Source organism: Antennarius striatus, chromosome 14 (genome assembly GCF_040054535.1).
Source record: "Antennarius striatus isolate MH-2024 chromosome 14, ASM4005453v1, whole genome shotgun sequence".
Classification (NCBI taxonomy): Eukaryota; Metazoa; Chordata; class Actinopteri; order Lophiiformes; family Antennariidae; genus Antennarius; species Antennarius striatus.
The window spans coordinates 19,909,838-19,931,510 of record NC_090789.1 but is presented as its reverse complement, the minus strand read 5'-3'; the positions used below and the strand labels follow the sequence as shown (position 1 = coordinate 19,931,510).

The window sequence follows — 21,673 nt, the reverse complement described above, 5'->3', positions numbered from 1 at the left end:
AGAAACATATGATGAAGTAATTCTGCAAACTAACAGTGATGAGAACATCACAGATTAAGTGGATGTTGACCGGTTGTCATGTATGTTGTGTGTAATCCAAAGCGGTTTACTGGACTTGAGTTTCTTGAAGTGTGTTCTTGTGTGTAATCTTTTAATCACAATCAGATGACAGTTCAATCAAGGAAGCGTCTTGCAAATTGTAATCAGATATGAAATAACTTGAAAAAGTGTTGCGTGTTCTCCTGACCAAAGGCTTAACAGCGGCTGTCATGACGCTGCTGTAAAGATGAATCAACTTTTACAAAATAAATCAATATTCTAGCGTTGCGATCATTGAAAACATCTCCGTAGGCTCCGACAGGGTAGACGGAACGGATGGTTTCACGTGTGGGTCAGAACATACATGTGGTCGGCCAACAGCTGTGTCAGGAGGTGGGGAGTTGAGATGTGGGACGATATGTACTGGAAAATATAACTTATTTTATGCATAGTTAAACAAATATGAAAATTAAATGCAAATAAAGTGATAAAAATAGGTTGGGTTTAATATTTAGTTATTTTAATGTATTTAATGTCTTATGATGGAAATAGAAAAACATGCTAAAGACAACAGAATGTTCTGCTGACGCTCTGAGGGTCATCAGCGTGTTTTCTCCACATGTGTCACATGGTTCCATCCCAACCCAGCCGTTAATTCTGACCTTTGTTGAGATGACTGAGGTCTGAAGGTCATTGTGTCATGGAATGAATCTTGTCAGGTTGGACTCTTCTGGGGAGGTTCACAGTTGTTCTGAGTCTCCGTTTGCACACGATGTGTTTCCCTGTGGAATCCCAGAGCCTCAAACAGCTTTGGATTCTTCCCACGCTGATATTCTCCAAACATCTTCCTCCCATTGGTTTAGTCCGGGTACACTGACCAGTCGTGCAGTCATTGGACAGAACTAGCATCAATACGGCCTGCGTCTACCCAATGAGGCTGCAAACAGTTTTATTGTATTTTTGTTGTAATTAGCTTTAGATTAGGGGTAAATATATTGCAACACAAATATACAAACATAGAGAAGTCTAGAGGGTCCAATAATTTTGTTATTTTAATTTTGTTATTTTATTGTAAAGATGTGCTGCTCTTGTTTTCTTGGCTGTATATTAAAATAAAATTAAAATGAAATTGTTGTGTTTACACAAATGTTGTTTAAGGTGTTATTTGTTGATAATTGAGTCATTCTGGTGTCTACTGTTATCCATGAGCAGCCACCTTCACATTCAGGCCACAACTGGTTTCAACCCGGACCGGAAACCCTTTTCACATAATGGGAAAATGAGGTCACCAGCAGTAGCAGCTGTGGTGGCGGCGACCACAACGGTTTGAACATCCTGCTGATGGTATCAAGGTTCTGGGGCTCACACGTGAAACGCTGACTCAGGACATTTTTATGAAGATTTGTGAGAACTTAAACAGGTTTGATGGCAGAATGTTCCGTCTCCATTTCAGCTCTGGCACAGATTTAACTCTGGATGTCCTTCCTGCTTCTTCTTGTCTAGACTGGGACCAGCATCAAGGATACACTGGTAGGTCAGAGACTCAACACAGCTCCAGTTAACTAGATGTTAGTACAACAAACAAGTTCGTCTTCAAACGTACTTTGTTTTTGGACGTTGGCAGACACTTTAGTTGGAGGTCCAGGATCAGACATGGTGGATTCCTGCAGTAGATGGGGGGGGGGGGGGGGGGGTTAGGACTCTTAAAGTGAGTAGATCCTGTGTGGAGCTCCTCATCATCCAGAAGAGCACAAAGAACCAGCTGGACTCCTCTGGGTCGGTAAAGGTCCTCACCTCTGACCGGCTGCTGGAGTCCACACCGGTGTCCCCACCGGGCGGAGCGACGCGTCCTCCACACCACGTGGCGGCGGTAACGCGCCGCCTGCTTTCAAACTGCAGAAGAAGAAAAAGCGGAAACGGAAGCAGCGCTGATCCGGAAGCTGGAAGGTAAGAGCTGGTGTTTGATAAAAGTTCTTAAACCATCGGCCGGTGGTGTTGGCTGGTAGCTAGTTAGTGCTGGTAGCTAGTTAGTGCTGGTAGCTAGTTAGTGCTGGTAGCTAGTTAGTGCTGGTAGTTAGTTAGTGCTGGTAGTTAGTTAGTGCTGGTAGCTAGTTAATGCATGTAGCTAATTAATGCTAGTCGCTAGTCAATGCTAGTCGCTAGTCAATGCTAGTCGCTAGTCAATGCTAGTCGCTAGTCAATGCTAGTCGCTAGTCAATGCTGGTCGCTAGTGAGTTAGCACTAACCTGCTGACCAGAGAGAGGAGTAGGACTTGGTCCCTCAGGGACGTTCTCAGTGAGAACACAGAGAGAACCGACACCAAGTAGAGAATAAATAATAAACCACTAAATAAAGAACGTAAATGGCCTTAAAGGGCGTGAATAACCTGGACAGACATGGCTGAATGTTATATTAGTGTGTAGGCTACATTGTGTCGTCCCTCCGCTCTCCTGTGAACCCCCTTCTTCCTCTCCCCCAGGGAGGAGCAGATCAGTTTAGTGGCTCTGGGGATGAAGGAGTTCTCCAGTCTGTTGGTCCTTCATGTTGGGGGGGTTCAGCCTCTGGCTGCTCAGGCTCCTCTGGTTGTTGGTAACGCTGTGCAGAGGGTGGCTGACGACGTCCATGATGTCCAGCAGTTTGTCCAAGGTTCTCTTCTCTGCCACCATTACCAGAGGGTCCAGCTTCATCCCGACCACTGAGCTGGTCCTCCTGATCAGCTTCTCCATCCTGGAGAGATCCGCCTTGGTCACGCTCCCTCCCCAACACACCACAGCAAACGACAGGACGCTGGTGACCACAGACTGATAGAAGATCCACAGGAGCTTCCTGCAGACGTTGAATGCCCTCAGCCTCCTCAGAAAGTAGATCCTGCTCTGAGCTTTCTGGTCCAGCTGCCTCGTGTTGCTGGTCCAGTCCAGCTTGTTGTCCAGCCACAGCCCAAGATGTTTATAGGTCTGCACAACCTCCACCTCCTCCGTTCCTATCAGAACTGGTCTAAGTTGGGGTCTGTCCCTCCTGAAGTCAATGACCAGCTCTCTAGTTCTGGAGGTGTTGAGCTGCAGACTGTTGCTGTGACACCAGTCAACAAAGTCCTTCACCAGGCATCTATACTCCTCCTCCTCATTGTCCCCGATGCATCCCATAATCGCTGTGTCATCTGCGAACTTCCTGATGTGACAAAGTTCTGTGTTGTAGCAGAAGTCCACCGTGTACAGGGAGAAGAGGATCGGGGACAAGACAGTCCCCTGTGGAGCACCGATGCAGCGACCACAGTATCAGACGTGGCATCCTTTAGCCTGACCAACTGTGGTCTGTCGGTGAGGTAGTCTTGGATCCAGTCAACCAGGGCGGGGTCCACTCGCATTAGTGAGAGTTCCTCCTTTAGGAAACAGGGCTGGATGGTGTTAAAGGCACTTGAAAAATCCAGAAAAAGGATCCTCACAGTGCCGCTGTCCTTGTCCAGATGGGAGTGGGCTCGGTGTAGCATGTGGAGGATGGCGTCCTCCACGCCCACCTTTTCCCGGTAGACAAACTGTAGGGAGTCCTCAGAATGTTTCACCTGAGGAGACTGAGGAAGAGCCGCTCCAGAGTCTTCATCAGATGCGATGTGAGCGCCACTGGTCGGAAGTAGTTCAGCTCGCTGGGCCGGTTCTTTTTGGGAACTGGAACGATGCACGACGTCTTCCAGAGGGGGGGCACCTTCCTGAGACACAGGCTCAGGTTGAAGACCCGTTGTAGCGGCTCCCCGAGTTCAGCGGTGCAGGTCTTGAGTAGACGGGGGTTCACCCCATCTGGTCCTGCTGCTTTTCGGGGCCAAAGCTTCCTCAGTTCTCCTCTCACCTGGTCCCTCGTGAAGCAGGGAGGGGGTGGTGGTGGGAGCTGGGTGGTGGAGGGGGGGTGTCTGAGACAGGGAGGAAGGCTTGCAGGTGAGAGAGTGGGGGAGTGAGGATAGGTCGAGGTGGGCTTCAGGGAGGTAGTATAGGGGGTGGGATGGGGGGAGGAGAAGCGCTCGGGGGAAGGGGGGTTGATGGGGGCTGCTCCACTGCTGCAGAGGGGGGGTTGGTAGGTTTGTTGGAGAAGGAGGGACTGGTGGGAATGGGGGTGGTGGGGGGCTCCCCTGTAACTACAGATAAGTGTGAGCTATTTGGGGAGGTTTGTTGGGGGGGGGGGTTAAGGGTATGTGGTGGGGGGGTGGGTAGGGGCCATTTTGCTGCTGTGGAGGGGGGGAGGCCATGGGATGGGGGTGAGGCTGGTGAGCTGCTGCTGAGGTCGTGAGGGTGGAGGGTGATAGGGGGTGCTGCGGGGGGGCCTGGTTGAACCTATTGAAGAAGTCGTTCAGGTCGTTGGCCCTCTGCACCCCTCCCTCCTCACTTCTGGTCCTGGCTACGTGACCAGTGATGTTCCTCACACCTTCCTCCTCTATGAGTCGTTGGCCTCCTTTATGCAGCGTTTGACCCCTGACCTCCCTGTGATTTCTTCATTTCCTCCTTATCCTTTGTCCTGAAAGCCTTCTTTTTCCTGTTAAGGACATCTGTGACGTCCAGCTGTCAGGATGGAGTCGTGGGTTCGCTTTAACTCTCAAAGTCAAGCCAAGGAGAGAGTTTTCAGGTAGGTCCATTACTGTAATTTATTACTCATAATAGTTATATAAGTTATTATAGTTAACACTATTATAGTAACGGCTAACGGTTACTGTAATAGTAACGGCTAACAGTATAATAGTAATGGTTGAATCCGTTATTATCCACTCCCATGAGCCTCTGGTGGGGTCAGTGAGGGTGTGTGTGTGTGTTCTGCCCCACAGGGCTGCCCAGTATGCCTGCACCCTGCTGGGCTACGCGCTGCAGAGAGGCGGTGCGGCCGCTGACGTGCGTCAAACCGTCCACCAGCTGGAGGCGCACATGAGCCTGACCAGAAAGCGTGAGTTGAAGTTTGGTTTTCTGAGCGCTGAAGCTGAAGGCCTGCAGCTAGTGTGTGTGTGTGTGTGTGTGTGTGTGTGTGTGTGTGTGTGTGTGTGTGTGTGTGTGTGTGTGTGTGTGTGTGTGTGTGTGTGTGTGTCCCACAGTGCTGCGTCTAGGGAACTCTGTGGAGGCTGTGGAGGCGGCCAAGAGGGCGGTGCACCTCTCAGACACGGTGCTGAGGCTGTGCCTGACCATCGGACACATCAACAGAGCCATGTACTTCGCCTGTGACAACGTCCTGTGGGCCGGGAAGGCGGGCGTCATCTCCAGACTGGACCAGCACAAATGGAGTCAGAGATCATTCAGGTGAGGTCTCAGCATCAACAACACCTGGGTCACGTCCCACTCCAGTTCCTCCTTAGTGATGCGTCTTCCTGTGAGTCAGCGAGCTGGGTTCACACCTGGTGTGTTCTTGGTATCTGCAGGTATTACCTGTTTGCGCTGATCCTCAATCTGACTCGAGACGTGTACGAGCTCCACATCCTGTTTGAGCGTGAACACCGTCACAGGGCCACCAAATCGACCAATCAATCCCCTCCTGCCCAGCCCAGTGCCCCCCAGTCCTCTTCCTCCCCACTGGCCACAACAGAAAACCACACTTTGACTGCAGTGCTGGACCGATCCCGTCGTGAGCTCCACCTGCTGGTGAGGCTGTTGTACAGCAACCCCCCACTGCTGCTGGACCTGCTGAAGAACTGTTGTGATGTCTTCATCCCACTGGACCGGCTGGGGATCTACCCCACGGGGCCTGGCTTTGTGGGGGCCTGTGGCCTGCTGTCCTCAGTCCTCTCCATCCTCACCATGGTCCACCCTTGGCTCAAACTCAAGCCCTGACCCCAGACGTGCAGGACGGAGGGCCCACAGACCCGGGTCGAGCAAACACACTGGTCACTCTGGAAGCGCTGGTTGATATTCTGCTACACACCCCCAGCCTCAAACACATGAATACTGGCTGACCACAGTGCATATGAAGCTAGATGGGGGGGTCTGTGAGGTATACTGAATTTTTGATTTCACAAACATGTGTCTATTAACCTGGCAAATCACCATAGTTACTGATGCTGCACACATGAATTAATCCAGAGGAGTTCATGTTCCATTCCAGATTAAAATGGCAGATTAATAAACCCTCCTGCGAACAGGATGTTCCATGAGCAGAACATTACCCAACCAAATGACCACATGGAATTACAGCGGTGTGTGTGTGGGGGGGGGGTCTGTGTCTGTGTGTGTCTATAAAGGGTTAGGGTTACCAATGGATACGTATATATGTGTGAGTGTGTGTACTGTATATATGTATGTATATGTCAGCCTTTATATACTCACAAACACACAGAGGGCTTGACAGACATGGAATATATAGTTTTATAACAATACAGTATATATGCAGTATTATATATAGATTTATATAGTTATGCATAACTAGATATAGTTTTACATATGTAAAAACTAGTTGTGTATATAACTATAGTTTATATATATATGTATATATGTAATATATATATAGTTGTCTATGTAGTTTTGTACGTAAATACAAAAAAACTATTGATAATGGTTTTATATATATAAGTAGTTATAAAACTATATGTTTGTGTATATACACACACATTTATGCAGTATATATACAAATACACACAGTTGATGTAAAAAAATGTTTGTTGGCTAATAACACAATGTTGTGTATGGCACATCATCCATACACTCTGTGATGTGAAGTTACAGAACCAAATTAAAAACCTGTTCCTAAACCTGTTGATTTCTGAGACATTTATGGGATGCTAGCAGGTCAGGTTACATTCATCGTGTTGAAATCAGCTGTTTTACGTTCAGGAGCTGAACAGGTGGTAGTAATGTTAGATGCCACTGGAGGCAGAGTGTTTTCAGCAGTGAAGTAGATAATAAATGTAAACATTCTTGTCTTAACATTTCGATCTTGTTACATAATTTAGCTGCCTGGTCATAATTAAATTGCGCCTGATTGGTCGTTAGCCAATCATGGCTAATAACCACTGATTGTGTCTGGTCGGATTTGTGTCAAGTCAGCGCACAAAGAAAGCCTGGCGTCCACCCTGGAGTCAAGCCCTCTGACCATGGTGATGTCAGCGCGACACCTTCCGGCTGTGCACCTGATCAGAGGTCATTAACCATGTGACCTGTGGGCGTACATTCAATCCAGGACAGGCTACCTGACAGACCCTTGAGGGGTGAGGTGGGGGCAGACAGGTGAAGTGTTTGGTTCTCCAGATAGAACAGCAGCTCTGAGTTCACACGTTACAACAGCAACTGACCTATAGAGCAAGCACCCAACCTGACACACTGCTGTCACTTAACCAGGGGTCTCCAAACCTTTTCCTGGAAGGGCCACATAGCTTCTCCCTTCTCTGATGGGCCGGGCTCAGTGGAACAAATCACAGGGGTGCCTAAATGTACACATGGTCTTCCAGAAAGCCACACATTACCAAAAATAAATAGAACCAATGCAGTTGCAGACTGCAACATCCTGCGACACCCCTGAATTCAAAATTTTACCCTGACTGACTAGCATAGATCAAAGCTAGTGCTCTGACCTGTCATAGATCAAAGCAGTAGCTTTGATCTATGGTCTTACGCACACTGGCCTTCTCCCTTGTCTTTCTATCTTATCCGGCTCCTGAGTGTACAAAAGTTGAAATTTGACCTTGACCTAGTTTTCTCAAGGTCAAGGTCATCATCTCATTTCCATCCCCTCTGCTGCCTGAGTCATGTGCTTCTTGTTTCATCTTTCTGCAACGGTTGTGAAGATATTTGGTGGACCAACGAATGGACGAACACTGACAATTACAATACATCACCGCTTTGAAGCGGGATGTAAAAACACTAAACGCAGCGCTCCACAACACCTGCTGGGATGTGGGAGCATGACTGGGATTCATAATACTGGACTGTAAATGTGAGGATGGATCAGGTCGTGGGTGTGTGTGATGGAACAGGTCATGAACCGGTACCCATCATGAAGATAACTGTCTGGATATGACGGGACAGAAGTTGTTTTATTTCACATTAACTTTCTTTTTACATACATGTATATGAAGGAACAACATTGATCAGTTATTGATCATGAGGATACTGCGGAGCTTCAACTCTGTCTTGATACCGACCTCCTGTTCTCACCTTTTCTGTGATTTATTCTAAGATCCAGCAGGTCTATCATAACCTGGTCTTCTCCCCCCGTCCCCCTCCCACATGTTCAGCAGTGGCTCACATGTCAACAGTCATTGGTCAGAAGCGCTCCTTTCTGGTCACGTGTTCCACCCTACCGGAAATACGTCACCGTGACGTGGCCGCGAGAGCTTCTCCATTTTCTCCCCTTGAAGTCGGTGTAGCTAGCGGCTCCATCTTAGGCTGAGCAGCAGCGGCCCGGTCCAGAGTTTCACCAGGATTTAACCACCGGGTGAAGCTGGTCGTTACTTCCACCGGACACCCTAACGGTACCGGCCTGTTCGGAACGGAAGACTCAGTCCCGCCGGAGCCTCAAGACCGCACCGGTACAGCTTTAGCCCCAGACTGACGCTGTTTGACAGGCTGTGTTCACCGACGCGACTCCCACCGTGAGTTACACCCGAACCCCCACCCCTAACCCTAACCCCCACCCCTAACCCGAACCCCTAACCCCCCACCCCTAACCCTAACCCCTAACCCTAACCCGAACCCCCGATGAGTGTTTGATACCGTTAACTAACCACCGGTTAGCCGGTTCAGTCCCGGGCAGCCTAACGGGACAGAGTTAGCTAGCTGCTAGCTAACAGTGCCCTGTCACTGGCTAGCAGCTAGCTGGTTGTTGTTCCGGGGACCTCTGGGCTGTTGATGAAGGAAACGGTCCGAAGTCTTCCTCAGATACGTTCTATTTATTATCTGTCCTGTCTCCATCCCCGAGGAGTCTCTGAATAAACGCTCCAACACGGACTGGAGGATTCAACCAATCACAGGCTTTGTTCCAGCTGGTCGGACGCTCGTCAACAGGAGTTCTGTCCGCTGCTGGTGTGAATAGTGCAGAACGTTAGTGTTCTGGTGTGAATAGTGCAGAACGTTAGTGTGCTGGTGTGAATAGTGCAGAACGTTAGTGTTCTGGTGTGAATAGTGCAGAACGTTAGTGTTCTGGTGTGACTAGTGCAGAACGTTAGTGTGCTGGTGTGACTAGTGCAGAACGTTGGTGTTCTGGTGTGACTAGTGCAGAACGTTAGTGTGCTGGTGTGACTAGTGCAGAACGTTAGTGTTCTGGTGTGAATAGTGCAGAACGTTAGTGTGCTGGTGTGACTAGTGCAGAACGTTAGTGTTCTGGTGTGAATAGTGCAGAACGTTAGTGTTCTGGTGTGAATAGTGCAGAACGTTAGTGTGCTGGTGTGACTAGTGCAGAACGTTAGTGTTCTGGTGTGAATAGTGCAGAACGTTAGTGTGCTGGTGTGACTAGTGCAGAACGTTAGTGTTCTGGTGTGAATAGTGCAGAACGTTAGTGTTCTGGTGTGAATAGTGCAGAACGTTAGTGTGCTGGTGTGACTAGTGCAGAACGTTAGTGTTCTGGTGTGAATAGTGCAGAACGTTAGTGTTCTGGTGTGAATAGTGCAGAACGTTAGTGTGCTGGTGTGACTAGTGCAGAACGTTAGTGTTCTGGTGTGAATAGTGCAGAACGTTAGTGTGCTGGTGTGACTAGTGCAGAACGTTAGTGTTCTGGTGTGAATAGTGCAGAACGTTAGTGTGCTGGTGTGACTAGTGCAGAACGTTAGTGTTCTGGTGTGAATAGTGCAGAACGTTAGTGTTCTGGTGTGAATAGTGCAGAACGTTAGTGTGCTGGTGTGAATAGTGCAGAACGTTAGTGTGCTGGTGTGAATAGTGCAGAACGTTAGTGTGCTGGTGTGACTAGTGCAGAACGTTAGTGTGCTGTGTGAATAGTGCAGAACGTTAGTGTGCTGGTGTGAATAGTGCAGAACGTTAGTGTTCTGGTGTGAATAGTGCAGAACGTTAGTGTTCTGGTGTGAATAGTGCAGAACGTTAGTGTTCTGGTGTGAATAGTGCAGAACGTTAGTGTTCTGGTGTGAATAGTGCAGAACGTTAGTGTGCTGGTGTGAATAGTGCAGAACGTTAGTGTGCTGGTGTGAATAGTGCAGAACGTTAGTGTGCTGGTGTGACTAGTGCAGAACGTTAGTGTGCTGGTGTGAATAGTGCAGAACGTTAGTGAAGGAACAACTGGGTGGGTTTTGATGGGATGGGCCTCTGCAGAATTAGCTTTGTTGCCTCTGTTTGTGGCTAATGCCCATAAACCCCCTTCACAGATTAAAGTTATCTCCACACGTCACCCTGAACTCCTTCAGTGATTTATATAATGTTGAAATATTCTGTGTTAATGCCAGTGGGGGTCTCCAGGGGACGGGTGGGCTGTTGTCCTTTTATTTTCCATCAGATTGTAATATTATTAAGGTTTTACTATTAAAGATAGTACTATTGGAGGTTTATCTTATACGTGTTCAGATGAAGCCCTGACATTAACGGGTGTGGGACAAAGAACGTCTTCTGCTCCCGTTGGTGGGGGCAGCTGTGTAATGGCAGGCCTGGGCTGCCATTACACAGCTAATACTACCCCCCTCAGCAGGGGGGTAGTATTAGCATTCCTACCACTGGTGCCTTTTTCAGCTTGTTGGGCAGCAGGTGTGATTTGTCTGTTGTAAAAATGACAACGCTGTGCAGATAAGTCAACGTTTAACTGTTTAGTTGTCAAAGTTTTTATTGCCCGTCCCAAACCAACTTTGTCCTCAATGTAGTCTGATGTCACTCAACTTCTCTTCTTTACTTCACCCTGATATGATGTGTTCATTTTTGTGACGTATAAGTCCATGAACAGTCTTGACTTGTCAGTCAGCTACAGGTTTCCAGGTCAAACGTCCTTTAGTTTTTCCCCTGCAATCACTGACAGATGGAAATCTGGATCTACTGTCGCCCTCAAATGACTTTACATTGGCACACGGCCTCAGAATGCATTCTGTTGGAGCGTTACACAAGCACTGAAGTGAAACCACTTCAATTAATATTTACTGTTATTGGTACTTGTTTTTCTGTTAACCCTTAAATGTGATTTTAAGTCAGTTCAGTTTAAATGTTCTTACTTGCTAAATGACCGTGATTTTTTTCTGTCCTGTTTTTTCCCAGGAGCCTGCAAAAGAAGTGTCAAAATGAGTGCAGCCTCTTCACAAAAGGTTGTCCTGAAAAGCACCACCAAATTGTCCCTAAACGAGCGGTGAGGCGCCATGCACCCTGTCAGCAGTTACACACCAGATGTGAAGGTTCTAGTGCTCCCTACGGAACGCTACTGGTGGGACCGGACCCATCATGGATGCCATTCTGATCATTCCCGCTGTGTGCACTGCTTACCCAATCACGTTTGTCCTGCTGTCGTTTCTGGGTTCACCAGCAGAGTTGAGTGTGATGGCGCAGAGCAGAGGGGCTCCCTGAGCTGAGCGTCTTGTGTGAGCAGTGCACACCAGTAGATGTGGGGAGAGGGGAGTGGTCACACTGGGAAGGCGTCTGCTGGACCAGACCACTGTGCTAGAAATACCTCGGCACTCTGGCTCCCGCTCTTCAAACAGGACGGTACACATCATGTGTACGTCTCTGCAGACGGGAGAACAAGGCTTCTCAGACGGTTCTCTCTCACATGGCTCATGCTCCATTACCCTTCATCTCTCCTCTTCCTCCTCTGCTCCAGTCTGGTGAAGCACCAGGCACTCAGCCCTAGCTTGGACGTGACTTAGAGCCCGCACTCTTCTCTCCCCTCTTTCCATCCCCGCTCTGAGTCTCCGTGGTGGAACCACCAGTCACGGTCCTTGCTGTAAGTGGCTGGGTGCCCCAGCACTCCTCGTGTCCGGGGCCTTTACTGCAGGGCGTGACGACACCCCAGCCTGTCAGCTAGAGGCCTGTAAGTGGCAAATTGTGCTCCTCTGGCTCCTCTCCTCTCTCTTTTCTTGTTCTAAATTTGCCTTTATGATGCTCATTTGAACACTTGTTCAATTAAGCCATGAATTTTTGGGGGTTGTCATAAACCTGAGAGAGAACATGAGTGCCAACAAGTGGAACATAAGTCTGACTTGACAAAGAGCCACCACCTTCTGGGTGGCCACGTCCATATGATGAGAAATGAGTTGATGTGGAACCCTGCTTCCTCCTCCCCTCCTGTGTGTATCCCCTGTCCCTTTCTTTTACTTCCTTCCTCTTTCTCCCTCCCACCCTTAAAGCTTCACTAACATGCTGAAGAACAAGCAGCCAACCGCGGTGAGCATTCGGGCCACCATGCAACAGCAGCATCTGGCCAGTGCCCGTAATCGCCGACTGGCACAGCAGATGGAGAACCGGCCGTCGGTACAAGCTGCTCTGAATCATAAGCAGGTGAGGTCAAAGGTCAGGTAGGCTGTGTCTCTTTGAACCTACCAGGCACCACACTGAAACCCACTGATGGTACCACTGCTACATTGCTGTAAAAAAGTCTGGTAGGACGGTTGTCTTTAGCGTCAGTACACTCCAGCTTGAGCTGGTCTTAAGTGCTACACAGAACTCAATGCAGGTCAAGTGACCATGAGCATGATGCAATAATCCGACTAGTTGATTATCAAGTTAACGCTGCCATCACTGGAGTGAAATGTTGATCTCGTCCAGTAAAGTGAACATCTATCTGTTTTCAACCACTTATACGGGGCCGGATCACGGGGGCAACAGTCTCAGGAGGGATGCCCATACTTCTGTCTCCCCAGACAGCTTCTTCGGGGGGATCCTGAGGCGTTCCCCAGGCCAGCCGAGAGACATGGTCTCTCCAGCTTGTCCTAGGTCTTACCTGAGGTCTCCTTCCAGTAGGACATGCCCAGAACACCTCCCTAGGGAGGCGTCCAGGAGGCATCCGGAACAGATGTCCGAGCCACCTCAGCTGGCTCCGCTCGAGGTGGAGGAGCAGCGGCTCTACTCTGAGCTCCTCCCTGGTGACCGAGCTCCTCACCCTATCTTTAAGGGTGCGCCCAGCCACACTCTACAGAGGAAACTCATTTCAGCCGCTTGTAGCTGGGATCTTGTACTTTCGGTCATGACCCAAAGCTCATGACCATAGGTGAGAGTAGGAACGTAGATTGACTAGTAAATCGAGAGCTTCGTCTTGCGACTCAGCTCCTTCTTCACCATAACGGACCTATACAGCGACTGCATCACTACAGAAGCTGCACCGATTCGTCTGTCGATCTCACGTTCCATCCTTCCCTCACTCGTGAACAAGACCCCAAGATACTTGGGGCAAAGACTCTCCACCAACCTGAAGAGGCACACCACCCTTTTCCGGTCTAGAACCATGGCCTCGGATTTAGAGGTGCTGATCTTCATCCCACTCGCGTCACACTCAGCTGCAAACCGTCCCAGTGCAGCTGAAGGTCCGGGTTTGATGAGGCCAACAGGACAACATTGTCCGCAAAAAGCAGATGAAATTCTTTGGTCCCCAAACCGGACTCCCTCCGGATTCTGGCTGCGCCTCGAAATTCTGTCCATAAAGATTCTGAACAGAACTGGTGATAGAGGGCAGCCCTGCCAGAGTCCAACATGCACCTGGAGCAGGTCTGACTTACTGCCGGCAATGCGAACCAAACTCTGGCTTCAGTCATACAGGGACCAGACGGCCCTCAGCAAAGCCCTCATCCACCCCGGTGCTTTGCCACCAAGGAGTTTGGCAACCACCTCAGTGACTTCAGCTTGGGTGATGAATGAGTCCACCTCTTGAGACCTCAGCCTCTGCTTCCTCTGTGTAAGACATGGTAGTGGGATTAAGGACATCCTCTTCCGGTGTCCATTATCGGGTTGGGGGATACCGCTGCGACAAGCACCAGAGACATTTTGACCACAGTTCCAAGCAGCAGCTTCGACAACGGAGGTGGAGAACATGGTCCACTCGGACTCAATGTCCCCAGCCTCCTGTAGGATCTGGGAGAAGCTCTCCCGGAGGTGGAGTTGAAGACCTCACTGACAGAGGGTTCTGCCAGACGTTCCCAGCAGACTCTCAAATCACGTTTGGGCCTGCCAAGTCTGTCCAGTCTCTTGCTCTGCCAGCGGATCCAGCTCACCACCAGGTGGTGATCGCTTGACAGCTCTGCCCCTCTCTTCACCCGAGGGTTCAACAAGCGCAGTCGGAGGTCTGATGTTACGACAACAAAGAAGATTATCGACCTCTGACCTAGGGTGTCCTGGTGCCATGTGCACTTATGGACATCCCTGTGGTTGAACAAGGTGTTCGTTGTGGACAAAACTGACTAGCACAGAAGTCCAATAACAGAACACCAATCGTGTTCAGATCGGGGAGGCCGTTCATCCCAGTCACCCCTTTCCAGGTCTCACTGTCATTCTTTAGTCGCCAAAGAGAACAATGGAGTCCCCAGTCGGAGCACTATTCAGTACCCCTCCCAGGGACTCCAAGAAGGCCGGGTATTCCGCACTGCTATTTGGCCCGTAGGCCGAAACGACATTGAGAAACCTGTCCCCAACCCGAAGGCGCAGGGGACAGGTGAACCTTCTCGTTCACCGGGGTGAACTTCAACATATGACAGCTGAGCTGTGGGGCTATAAACAAGCCCACACCAACCCGCCGCCTCTCACCTAGGACAACACCAGAAAAGTGGAGAGTCCAGCCCCTCTCAAGGGTTTAGGTTCCAGAGCCCAAGCTGTGGGTGGAGGTGAGCCCGACTATATCTAGTTGGTACCTCTCAACCTCCCTCTCAAACTCTGGCTCTTTTCCCCCCAGCGAGGTGACATTCCATGTCCCTAGAGCTAGACTCTTTGTCTGGGGATTGGGTCGTCGAGCCCCATGCTGACGACTGCCACCCAAGCCACACTGCACCCGTCCCCTACGGTTTCCTCAGCGGATAGTGAGTCCGCCGCTTTTCCAGTTACACTATTTCTGTTATTTTAGTGAGGCACTGTTGAATGAAGGCACCATCTGAATGGTTTCCTGTGTCTTTCTGCGGACTGAGCTCCCTCGTAGCGGACTATGGTAGCATTATCTTGTATTTTTTTATCACAGGAAAATAAATACTGTTGTTGGGTTTGCAAGCTAGCTTCCATTTGCTTAGTTGTCTCTGCTGACCCAGCACCAGGGCGGGAGTTGTAGGTCAGAAGTTACCTTTACACTGCTCCCTCTTTGAGGTCTGCTTGTGGTCATTCTTTTTGGAGTGTCTTCCTCACATAGTTTGAGATATTTTCTTTTAGGATTTTTTTATTGTTGATGGAACACATCTGCAGGAATACACTTTCACACTGCAGGTTTCTGATAGCAAGGAGAGCAAGACCCAGCAGCACTAAGCCCATGCCGTTTCACTGTTTGGGTGCTTTTTTTAGCATCAGCTTCATTAATATTCGCCCAGACAAAAACCTGATTCCAGGAATGAAAAGATCCACTTTTTTTACATGGCTCTACAGTACATGTAAGTCTTATTTTTATGGTATTTCGCTGTTGGAGTCGAATTCTCCATCTGATTTGCAGATGTCTGCTACAGTTCAGTAGGGTGAGTTTTCAAATTGTAAACAGATGAGAAATAGTACATTTTATGTAGGTTTTTGGCATCAGTCACTGACATTTGGTTTCAAATTCTTGCTTCTTGGTAGCTTTTTTCTGTGTGGAATTATGTTCACTGACTGGTTTCAGTGAATTTAGGAATCAGTACAGGTAGTCGCCGACTTACGACCTATGCAACTTACGACCGATCGACTTTACGACCACAATGTCCGGGTAGGGCGGGGCATTCCCTCCAGCCACAGTACTAACGCTCTGAGGCTCCCGCGCTCTCTCCAGTCCCCACGGCGCACACACGCTGTTCAGTCACACTGAGATCAATAGCCCAGCCCACTACTGATGGGCTGGGCTGCTTAGGAGGCTGTGACGGAGAAATGTATGAATGGCGTATGGAAAAACTGTCAAGCGTTACGTGAACTCTTCTGCTGGATTTGAAAGTGACGAAGAACTTGATCAGATTCGGGAGAAAATAGTGAAACTGGCAAAAAACCTCTCCTTGGAGAACTCTCGAATGATCGCGCTGTATGAAGAACTGATCGCGCTGGAAGAAGAAAGAGAGGAAGAAGAAGAGAGAAGAGAAGCAGAGAAAGAAGAGGAGGAAACAGAAAAAATGTTCACCACCAAAGGCTTGTCAGAAGGCTTTTCCCTGTTAAATAAACTCCGTGCACACTTTGAAGAAATGCACATAGAACATAGAAACATTTGCAAGGATTGAACGGATGGCAAACGACGCTTTCCGTCCATATCGTGAAATTTATGAGGAGAAAAAGAAACGAACAATTCAGACAAAGCTCACAATGATTATGAAAAGATCGTCTCCCGCTCCCACCAACCCACACGCTGCCCCAGCTGACGATCCGGACGACCCCCAGCCAAGAACCAGCGCTGCTGGATTTAATTTTTACGTCAGAGTCGATTTACGACCAAGTCGAGTTACGACCGATCTGTCGGTCCCAATCGCGGTCGTAAGTCGGCGACTACCTGTAATTGAGTATTTTAGTGTTATTCTCCTAGAGTGATGGAATAAGAAATATTGCATGCCCAGCAAACGTAATACACTCAGGAGAGAAAACAAGACAAGGCTTTTAAATTAGCAAATATTTTTTCTCCTTTTGGAAAAACAGGTTTATTTATTAAATGGACATGTTCTCTAAACATGGCAAAAAATGCATTTCTCAAAAAAGAATGAAAATGAAAAATAAAACCGTACTGTCAAGATTAACAACTCTTTTAGACCATTCAATATAAATTTTTAATGATAAAACATGTAAAATCATGGTTCTTGTTTGACATTTAAATCAAACAAGAAAGATGATTTCAAAGAATGTTTTCTAAAAAAGATATACATACAACAAAGTATGAGTTTGAACTTATCAAATGAACTAACTGCAGCATTTTATTTCCTGGGTTATTTACTTTGAAACTTGGTAACTTGGGGACATAACCTTCCCGGGTTGGTGGTTCAGGTAGTCAGCTGACCCCGTTCTTTACTGTTGCTGAACCTGGACCTTCAGTTCTAGTAATGCACTGAACAGTTCTTAACCCAACTCTGACTCTGCTGTTGTGATGCTGAGTATCTGGACTGTACCGTCAGTCAGAACCAAAACGTTGTGAACAAACGTTAACCAGTTGATGCAGTAGTTTCTTCTTCACACTCCTCCACCTGGACGGCTGAGAGCCTACAGAATGATGACTCTAACCAGTCAGACAAGAGTGTCTCAGGACTGTCACGAGGCTGCTAACAGATGGGCTCAGTATGTTGATCTGAGACTGGCCAACAGAGGGCTTTGCCGGATTTGTCTGGGAGCAACATTTACCCATGGTGCAACTTTTTAGTTGTAGCCTTGGTGGGTGTCCTGATTGAGTGACTTAGATCAGTGGACCGGTACCAGTCTGTGGGTCAACCCGCATCGGGCCACACAGAAAGAATACATAATTTACACACACGGTCACATGATTACCTCCTTAAAGGGGCCACTCCACCAATAACACAGAGTACATTACCACTGGTGGGGGGGTCAAACTCATTTTCACCGAGGGCAACATCAGGACACTGGCTGTCCTCAAAGGGCCAGATGTAACTAAATGTAACTCAGTGTAATGTAACTAAATGTGACTACTCCTTAATGTAACTAATAAATGTAACTCAATGTAATGTAACTAAATGTAACTACTCCTTAATGTAACTAATAAATGTAACTAAATGTAACTCAGTGTAATGTAACTAAATGTAACTACTCCTTAATGTAACTAATAAATGTAACTAAATGTAACTCAGTGTAATGTAACTAAATGTAACTACTCCTTAATGTAACTAATAAATGTAACTAAATGTAACTCAGTGTAATGTAACTAAATGTAACTACTCCTTAATGTAACTAATAAATGTAACTAAATGTAACTCAGTGTAATGTAACTAAATGTAACTACTCCTTAATGTAACTAATAAATGTAACTAAATGTAACTCAGTGTAATGTAACTAAATGTAACTACTCCTTAATGTAACTAATAAATGTAACTAAATGTAACTCAGTGTAATGTAACTAAATGTAACTACTCCTTAATGTAACTAATAAATGTAACTAAATGTAACTCAGTGTAATGTAACTAAATGTAACTACTCCTTAATGTTAAATAACTGAATTTCTGACTGATTCTAGTTCCAAACATTACAGTTAGACAGAAAAAACATGTTTGTTTGTTTCTCTGTTCTAACATAAATCCTTTAAATTTGTCAGGTTATTAAACCCACAGAACTCCATCAATCAAGGATCAAACTATCAAAGAAAAATTACATCAGACACAAGTTAGGACATTACCTTTGTTCACAACGTTTAGTCAGTTAAAATGGGATATACTACTGCATTGTGGGAAATGTAGTTTTTTTTCAAAGCACATTTTTGGCCTATTTATTTTTAGACACTCTGACCTTTTATGGTCTTGCGGGCCACATTTGGCCCCCGGGCCTTGAGTTTGACACATGTGTATTACCACTAAAGTGAAATATTGTGATGGTGAACTGGTCTGCGGTGCAGTGAAGGTTTCCGCTGCTTTAGGGGGGGTTGCTGAACACCTGCAGCACAATGAATTGATGTGGATCTGACTTCCTGACTGACTCGTGATAGAGCCTGAAGCAGCGCCTGGGGAAGAGCAACATCCAAGCCAGACTGGGGCGTCCTGTGGGGGCCGTGATGCGTGGAGGAGCTGCTGTGGGCAGGGGGGGGATGCGTGGCATGACCAGAGGAGGCCTGAGAGGACGTGCCCGAGGAGGCTCCATGAGGGGAGCGCTGTCTCTGAGAGGTGAGTGTCCACAGTTACTTTCAGGGGGGGGGTATGAATATAGTTCACTGTGTTCACGATCTGTCATTGTTTGTTGCACAGGAAAGCGAGTGCTTACGGGGGGGCCCATCAGAGGTCGCGGCGCTGCTGGCCGCATGGTGATGCGCCGGGGAGGCCGCCACCGTGGAGGACCTGCAGGCAGAGGAGGGGCTCCATCCCGAGGAGCAGCCCGGGGGGGGATGGCCAGAGGTCAGGAAATGATTGACGTGTGAAGATCAGAATACTTGCTTCAGGTCGCTGCTGTCCACTCACCGCCGTGTGTTTTGGGGGAACAGGTCGCGGCGGACTGCGTGGTCGTGGGGGATTTGCGGGGCGAGGCGGTCGTGGGCGTGGCCGCGGCCGGGGTGTGGGACGCCCGGCTGTGACCCGAGAACAACTGGACAACCAGCTGGACGCCTACATGTCAAAGACCAAAGGCCACCTGGACGCGGAGCTGGACGCCTACATGGCCCAGGCCGATCCAGACAGCATGGAGTGAAGCCACAGACGTCTGAGGACGAGCACAGGGGGGGCACCGCAGAACTGACCCCACGCCCCCACCCCGTCTGTTCTACCAGAGTTATTTATTTAGGGGAACGACAGTCCACAAGTCTCAGCTCTTGAACGGCAGGAAGTGGAGGTGTCACTAAATGTGATTGGCCGGTACCAAGTCCTGCATCAGTCTGCTCCTTTGTTCTGAAGGAATTTCATTGGACGCTTTTAAATATTAACAAACTCCTTGAAGAAAAGTTGAATTCTTTTTATTGACCATTGATTTTTAAAACCGTTTGTGTCCTCAGACTTCAGGATTCACTCACCGTCTTGGTTTTGTCTCCCCAAATAATTTGTTTGGAAAGAATGACAGAAGTTTTTGGGCCTGCTGTTTATTGGTTTTTGTTTTGTATTTAAAAGGTATAGAAGGACGACTGTTCCTCTGAATCTCCACCTGTTGACACTAGTTTCACCTGTTTCAATGGAGTGCTGCCTTTCTTAATTTGTACTCTAGCATTTGTATGGCATTACTCAACATAAGTAAGACATGTTTTAGTTCAAATGTAAATGAAGATTTTTTTCCCCCACATCGTCTCTTGTATGTTTTATCTCTACAGTAACCGGTGACCAGATAACATCAACATTCAAACAGTTGGCTCAGGTGTAGTGGTTCCGCTGAGAAGTGATGTATACTGGGTCAAAAAGATTTAGTTTAGCATGTAAATGTGGAAGAAATTCTGCGTTTTTGTGCTAAAAAAAGCCGTGCCAAATGTAGAGGTGGGCCACATCCGGCCCGCAGGCCTCTGTGTACCACTGGTTTAAAGGATATTTTAAGCTCCCAAACTATTTGTTAGAATATTTGCAAGAACAGGTTTTATGGGTGTGTGATGTCCTGTAGGACGTTTGGTTTGAGTTCTAAATCATCACGTAAAAATGGAAGTGATTCCTGACAATTCTGTCCATAAATAAGACTTAACTACAGTGTACGGATATTTGGGATATAGGAATACGTCACAACTAATTCCATCCCGCTTCAAAGCGGTAATGTCAGTGTTCGTCCGTTAGTCCACCAAATATCTTCACAAATGTTGCAGATAGAAAGATGGGGATGAAAATGAGATGATGACCCTGACCTTGAGGTACTAGGTCAAGGTCAAATTTCAACTTTTGTACACAGGAACTGGATAAGATAAAAAGACAGAGAAGGCCAGTGTGAGTGTGAGACAGTACAGTAGACGGTACAGTAAGTCAGCACTAGCTTTGACCTATACAAGTAGGTCAGGGTAACATTTGAATTCAGGGGTGTCGTGGGATGTTGCAGTCTGTGACTGCATTGGTTCTAGATTGAGTTTGTGTTTGTTTCCTTGAATTTGGATGATCACGGCTCACAGCTAAACCCAAACTCAGAAAATTGTAATCTGACATAAGACCAATAACAGTATGTTTACTGATGGACTCCATAGCTGTGTGGGTATCCAAACAGGTCCTGGTGGTCATGAAGGAGCTTCAGGACCTCCTGGAGGTGATGGTCCTGTGGCTCTGATGAGCTCCAGAAGCCGGGGTGTTTGGCAGTGACCCGTTTGGCTGATGTGTCTCGTCTTCCTCCACACAATAACCCAGATTATCTTCAGGGTTCTGGTCCGGCCCGTCGGCTGTCCAGTGAAGCCCAGAAACACGTTGGTGAGCAAAGTTCTGGCAGATTCCAGGTCCTGCTGGAGAGGCAAAGGGAGGATTGAAGGTGCACAGCGCCACCTACTGGTATGCAGACACATGATCTGAGTTACTGCTGATAATTCCGGGATCCTGTGTGATCAATGACTCTGATCACCGACCCTGAACCCTAAACCTCGGTCAGAAGAGCTGCTCTTCTCTACAGCTGGTTTGATTCAATTTTCAACGTCTTCCGTCGTTACACTCGTCTGGTTGTGTTTTTGTATTATTAACAGAACCTTATTGAGGTACAGTATAATTAAGTCTTGTTAAGTTGTTTCCCATCATAACACCCTTTACATCGATAGGTTTGTGAATCTTGTAATAGACTCAATCCCAGGTCACGAAAGCTCGTTTTATTTTATTTCTCTATATACCTGTTCTGTCGCTGTTTCCACCTCATTTAACTCATTCCGTTTGATCTGGCAGACCTTCATGTTATTTTCATATATTTAAAAAAATATTTGTCTTAACCTTATTTTTTTTTCTAACCTAATTTTATTTTTTCTGTAAGGTTCGTGATTATTTATCTCCTGTTTTTATATAGCTTTGTGTTGAGACTTCATTCCATTGTCATTTCATCGGTTTCCAATA

At 47.6% G+C, this 21,673-nt stretch overlaps 2 protein-coding genes across 3 annotated transcripts; both read left to right on the top strand.

The window, feature by feature from the left end:
* The first annotated feature begins 1,924 nt into the window (after positions 1-1,924).
* pex11b (peroxisomal biogenesis factor 11 beta) lies at positions 1,925-6,999 on the top strand. 2 transcript variants are annotated; one of them, XM_068333755.1, is made up of 5 exons: positions 1,925-1,986; positions 4,566-4,647; positions 4,844-4,959; positions 5,105-5,306; positions 5,426-6,999. In XM_068333755.1, exons 2-5 carry the CDS (start codon positions 4,592-4,594, stop codon positions 5,832-5,834), a joined length of 783 nt encoding a protein of 260 aa, XP_068189856.1. In that variant the 5' UTR covers positions 1,925-1,986; positions 4,566-4,591; the 3' UTR covers positions 5,835-6,999. The 2 variants fall into 2 exon arrangements, with proteins under 2 accessions (XP_068189856.1, XP_068189855.1); XM_068333754.1 differs by lacking the exon at positions 1,925-1,986 and having other exon boundaries at positions 4,279-4,647; positions 5,426-6,998.
* A 1,328-nt stretch (positions 7,000-8,327) lies between these two features.
* Positions 8,328-19,956, top strand: chtopa (chromatin target of PRMT1a). The gene is made up of 6 exons (XM_068332723.1): positions 8,328-8,587; positions 11,178-11,265; positions 12,260-12,410; positions 18,685-18,859; positions 18,941-19,087; positions 19,174-19,956. The coding sequence occupies exons 2-6, from the start codon at positions 11,201-11,203 to the stop codon at positions 19,374-19,376; spliced, it is 741 nt and encodes a 246-aa protein (XP_068188824.1). The 5' UTR covers positions 8,328-8,587; positions 11,178-11,200; the 3' UTR covers positions 19,377-19,956.
* The last annotated feature ends 1,717 nt before the right edge of the window (positions 19,957-21,673 follow it).

Bases quoted from the DNA above. Each gene is read 5' to 3' on its own strand.
- pex11b (XM_068333755.1), top strand. From the start codon at position 4,592: ATGGAGTCGTGGGTTCGCTTTAACTCTCAAAGTCAAGCCAAGGAGAGA. The intron at 4,648-4,843 runs GTAGGTCCATTA...TCTGCCCCACAG, and splicing joins GCCAAGGAGAGAGTTTTCAG to GGCTGCCCAGTATGCCTGCA. The intron at 5,307-5,425 runs GTGAGGTCTCAG...TGGTATCTGCAG, and splicing joins TGGAGTCAGAGATCATTCAG to GTATTACCTGTTTGCGCTGA.
- chtopa (XM_068332723.1), top strand. From the start codon at position 11,201: ATGAGTGCAGCCTCTTCACAAAAGGTTGTCCTGAAAAGCACCACCAAA. The intron at 18,860-18,940 runs GTGAGTGTCCAC...TTTGTTGCACAG, and splicing joins GGGAGCGCTGTCTCTGAGAG to GAAAGCGAGTGCTTACGGGG. The intron at 19,088-19,173 runs GTCAGGAAATGA...TTGGGGGAACAG, and splicing joins CCGGGGGGGGATGGCCAGAG to GTCGCGGCGGACTGCGTGGT.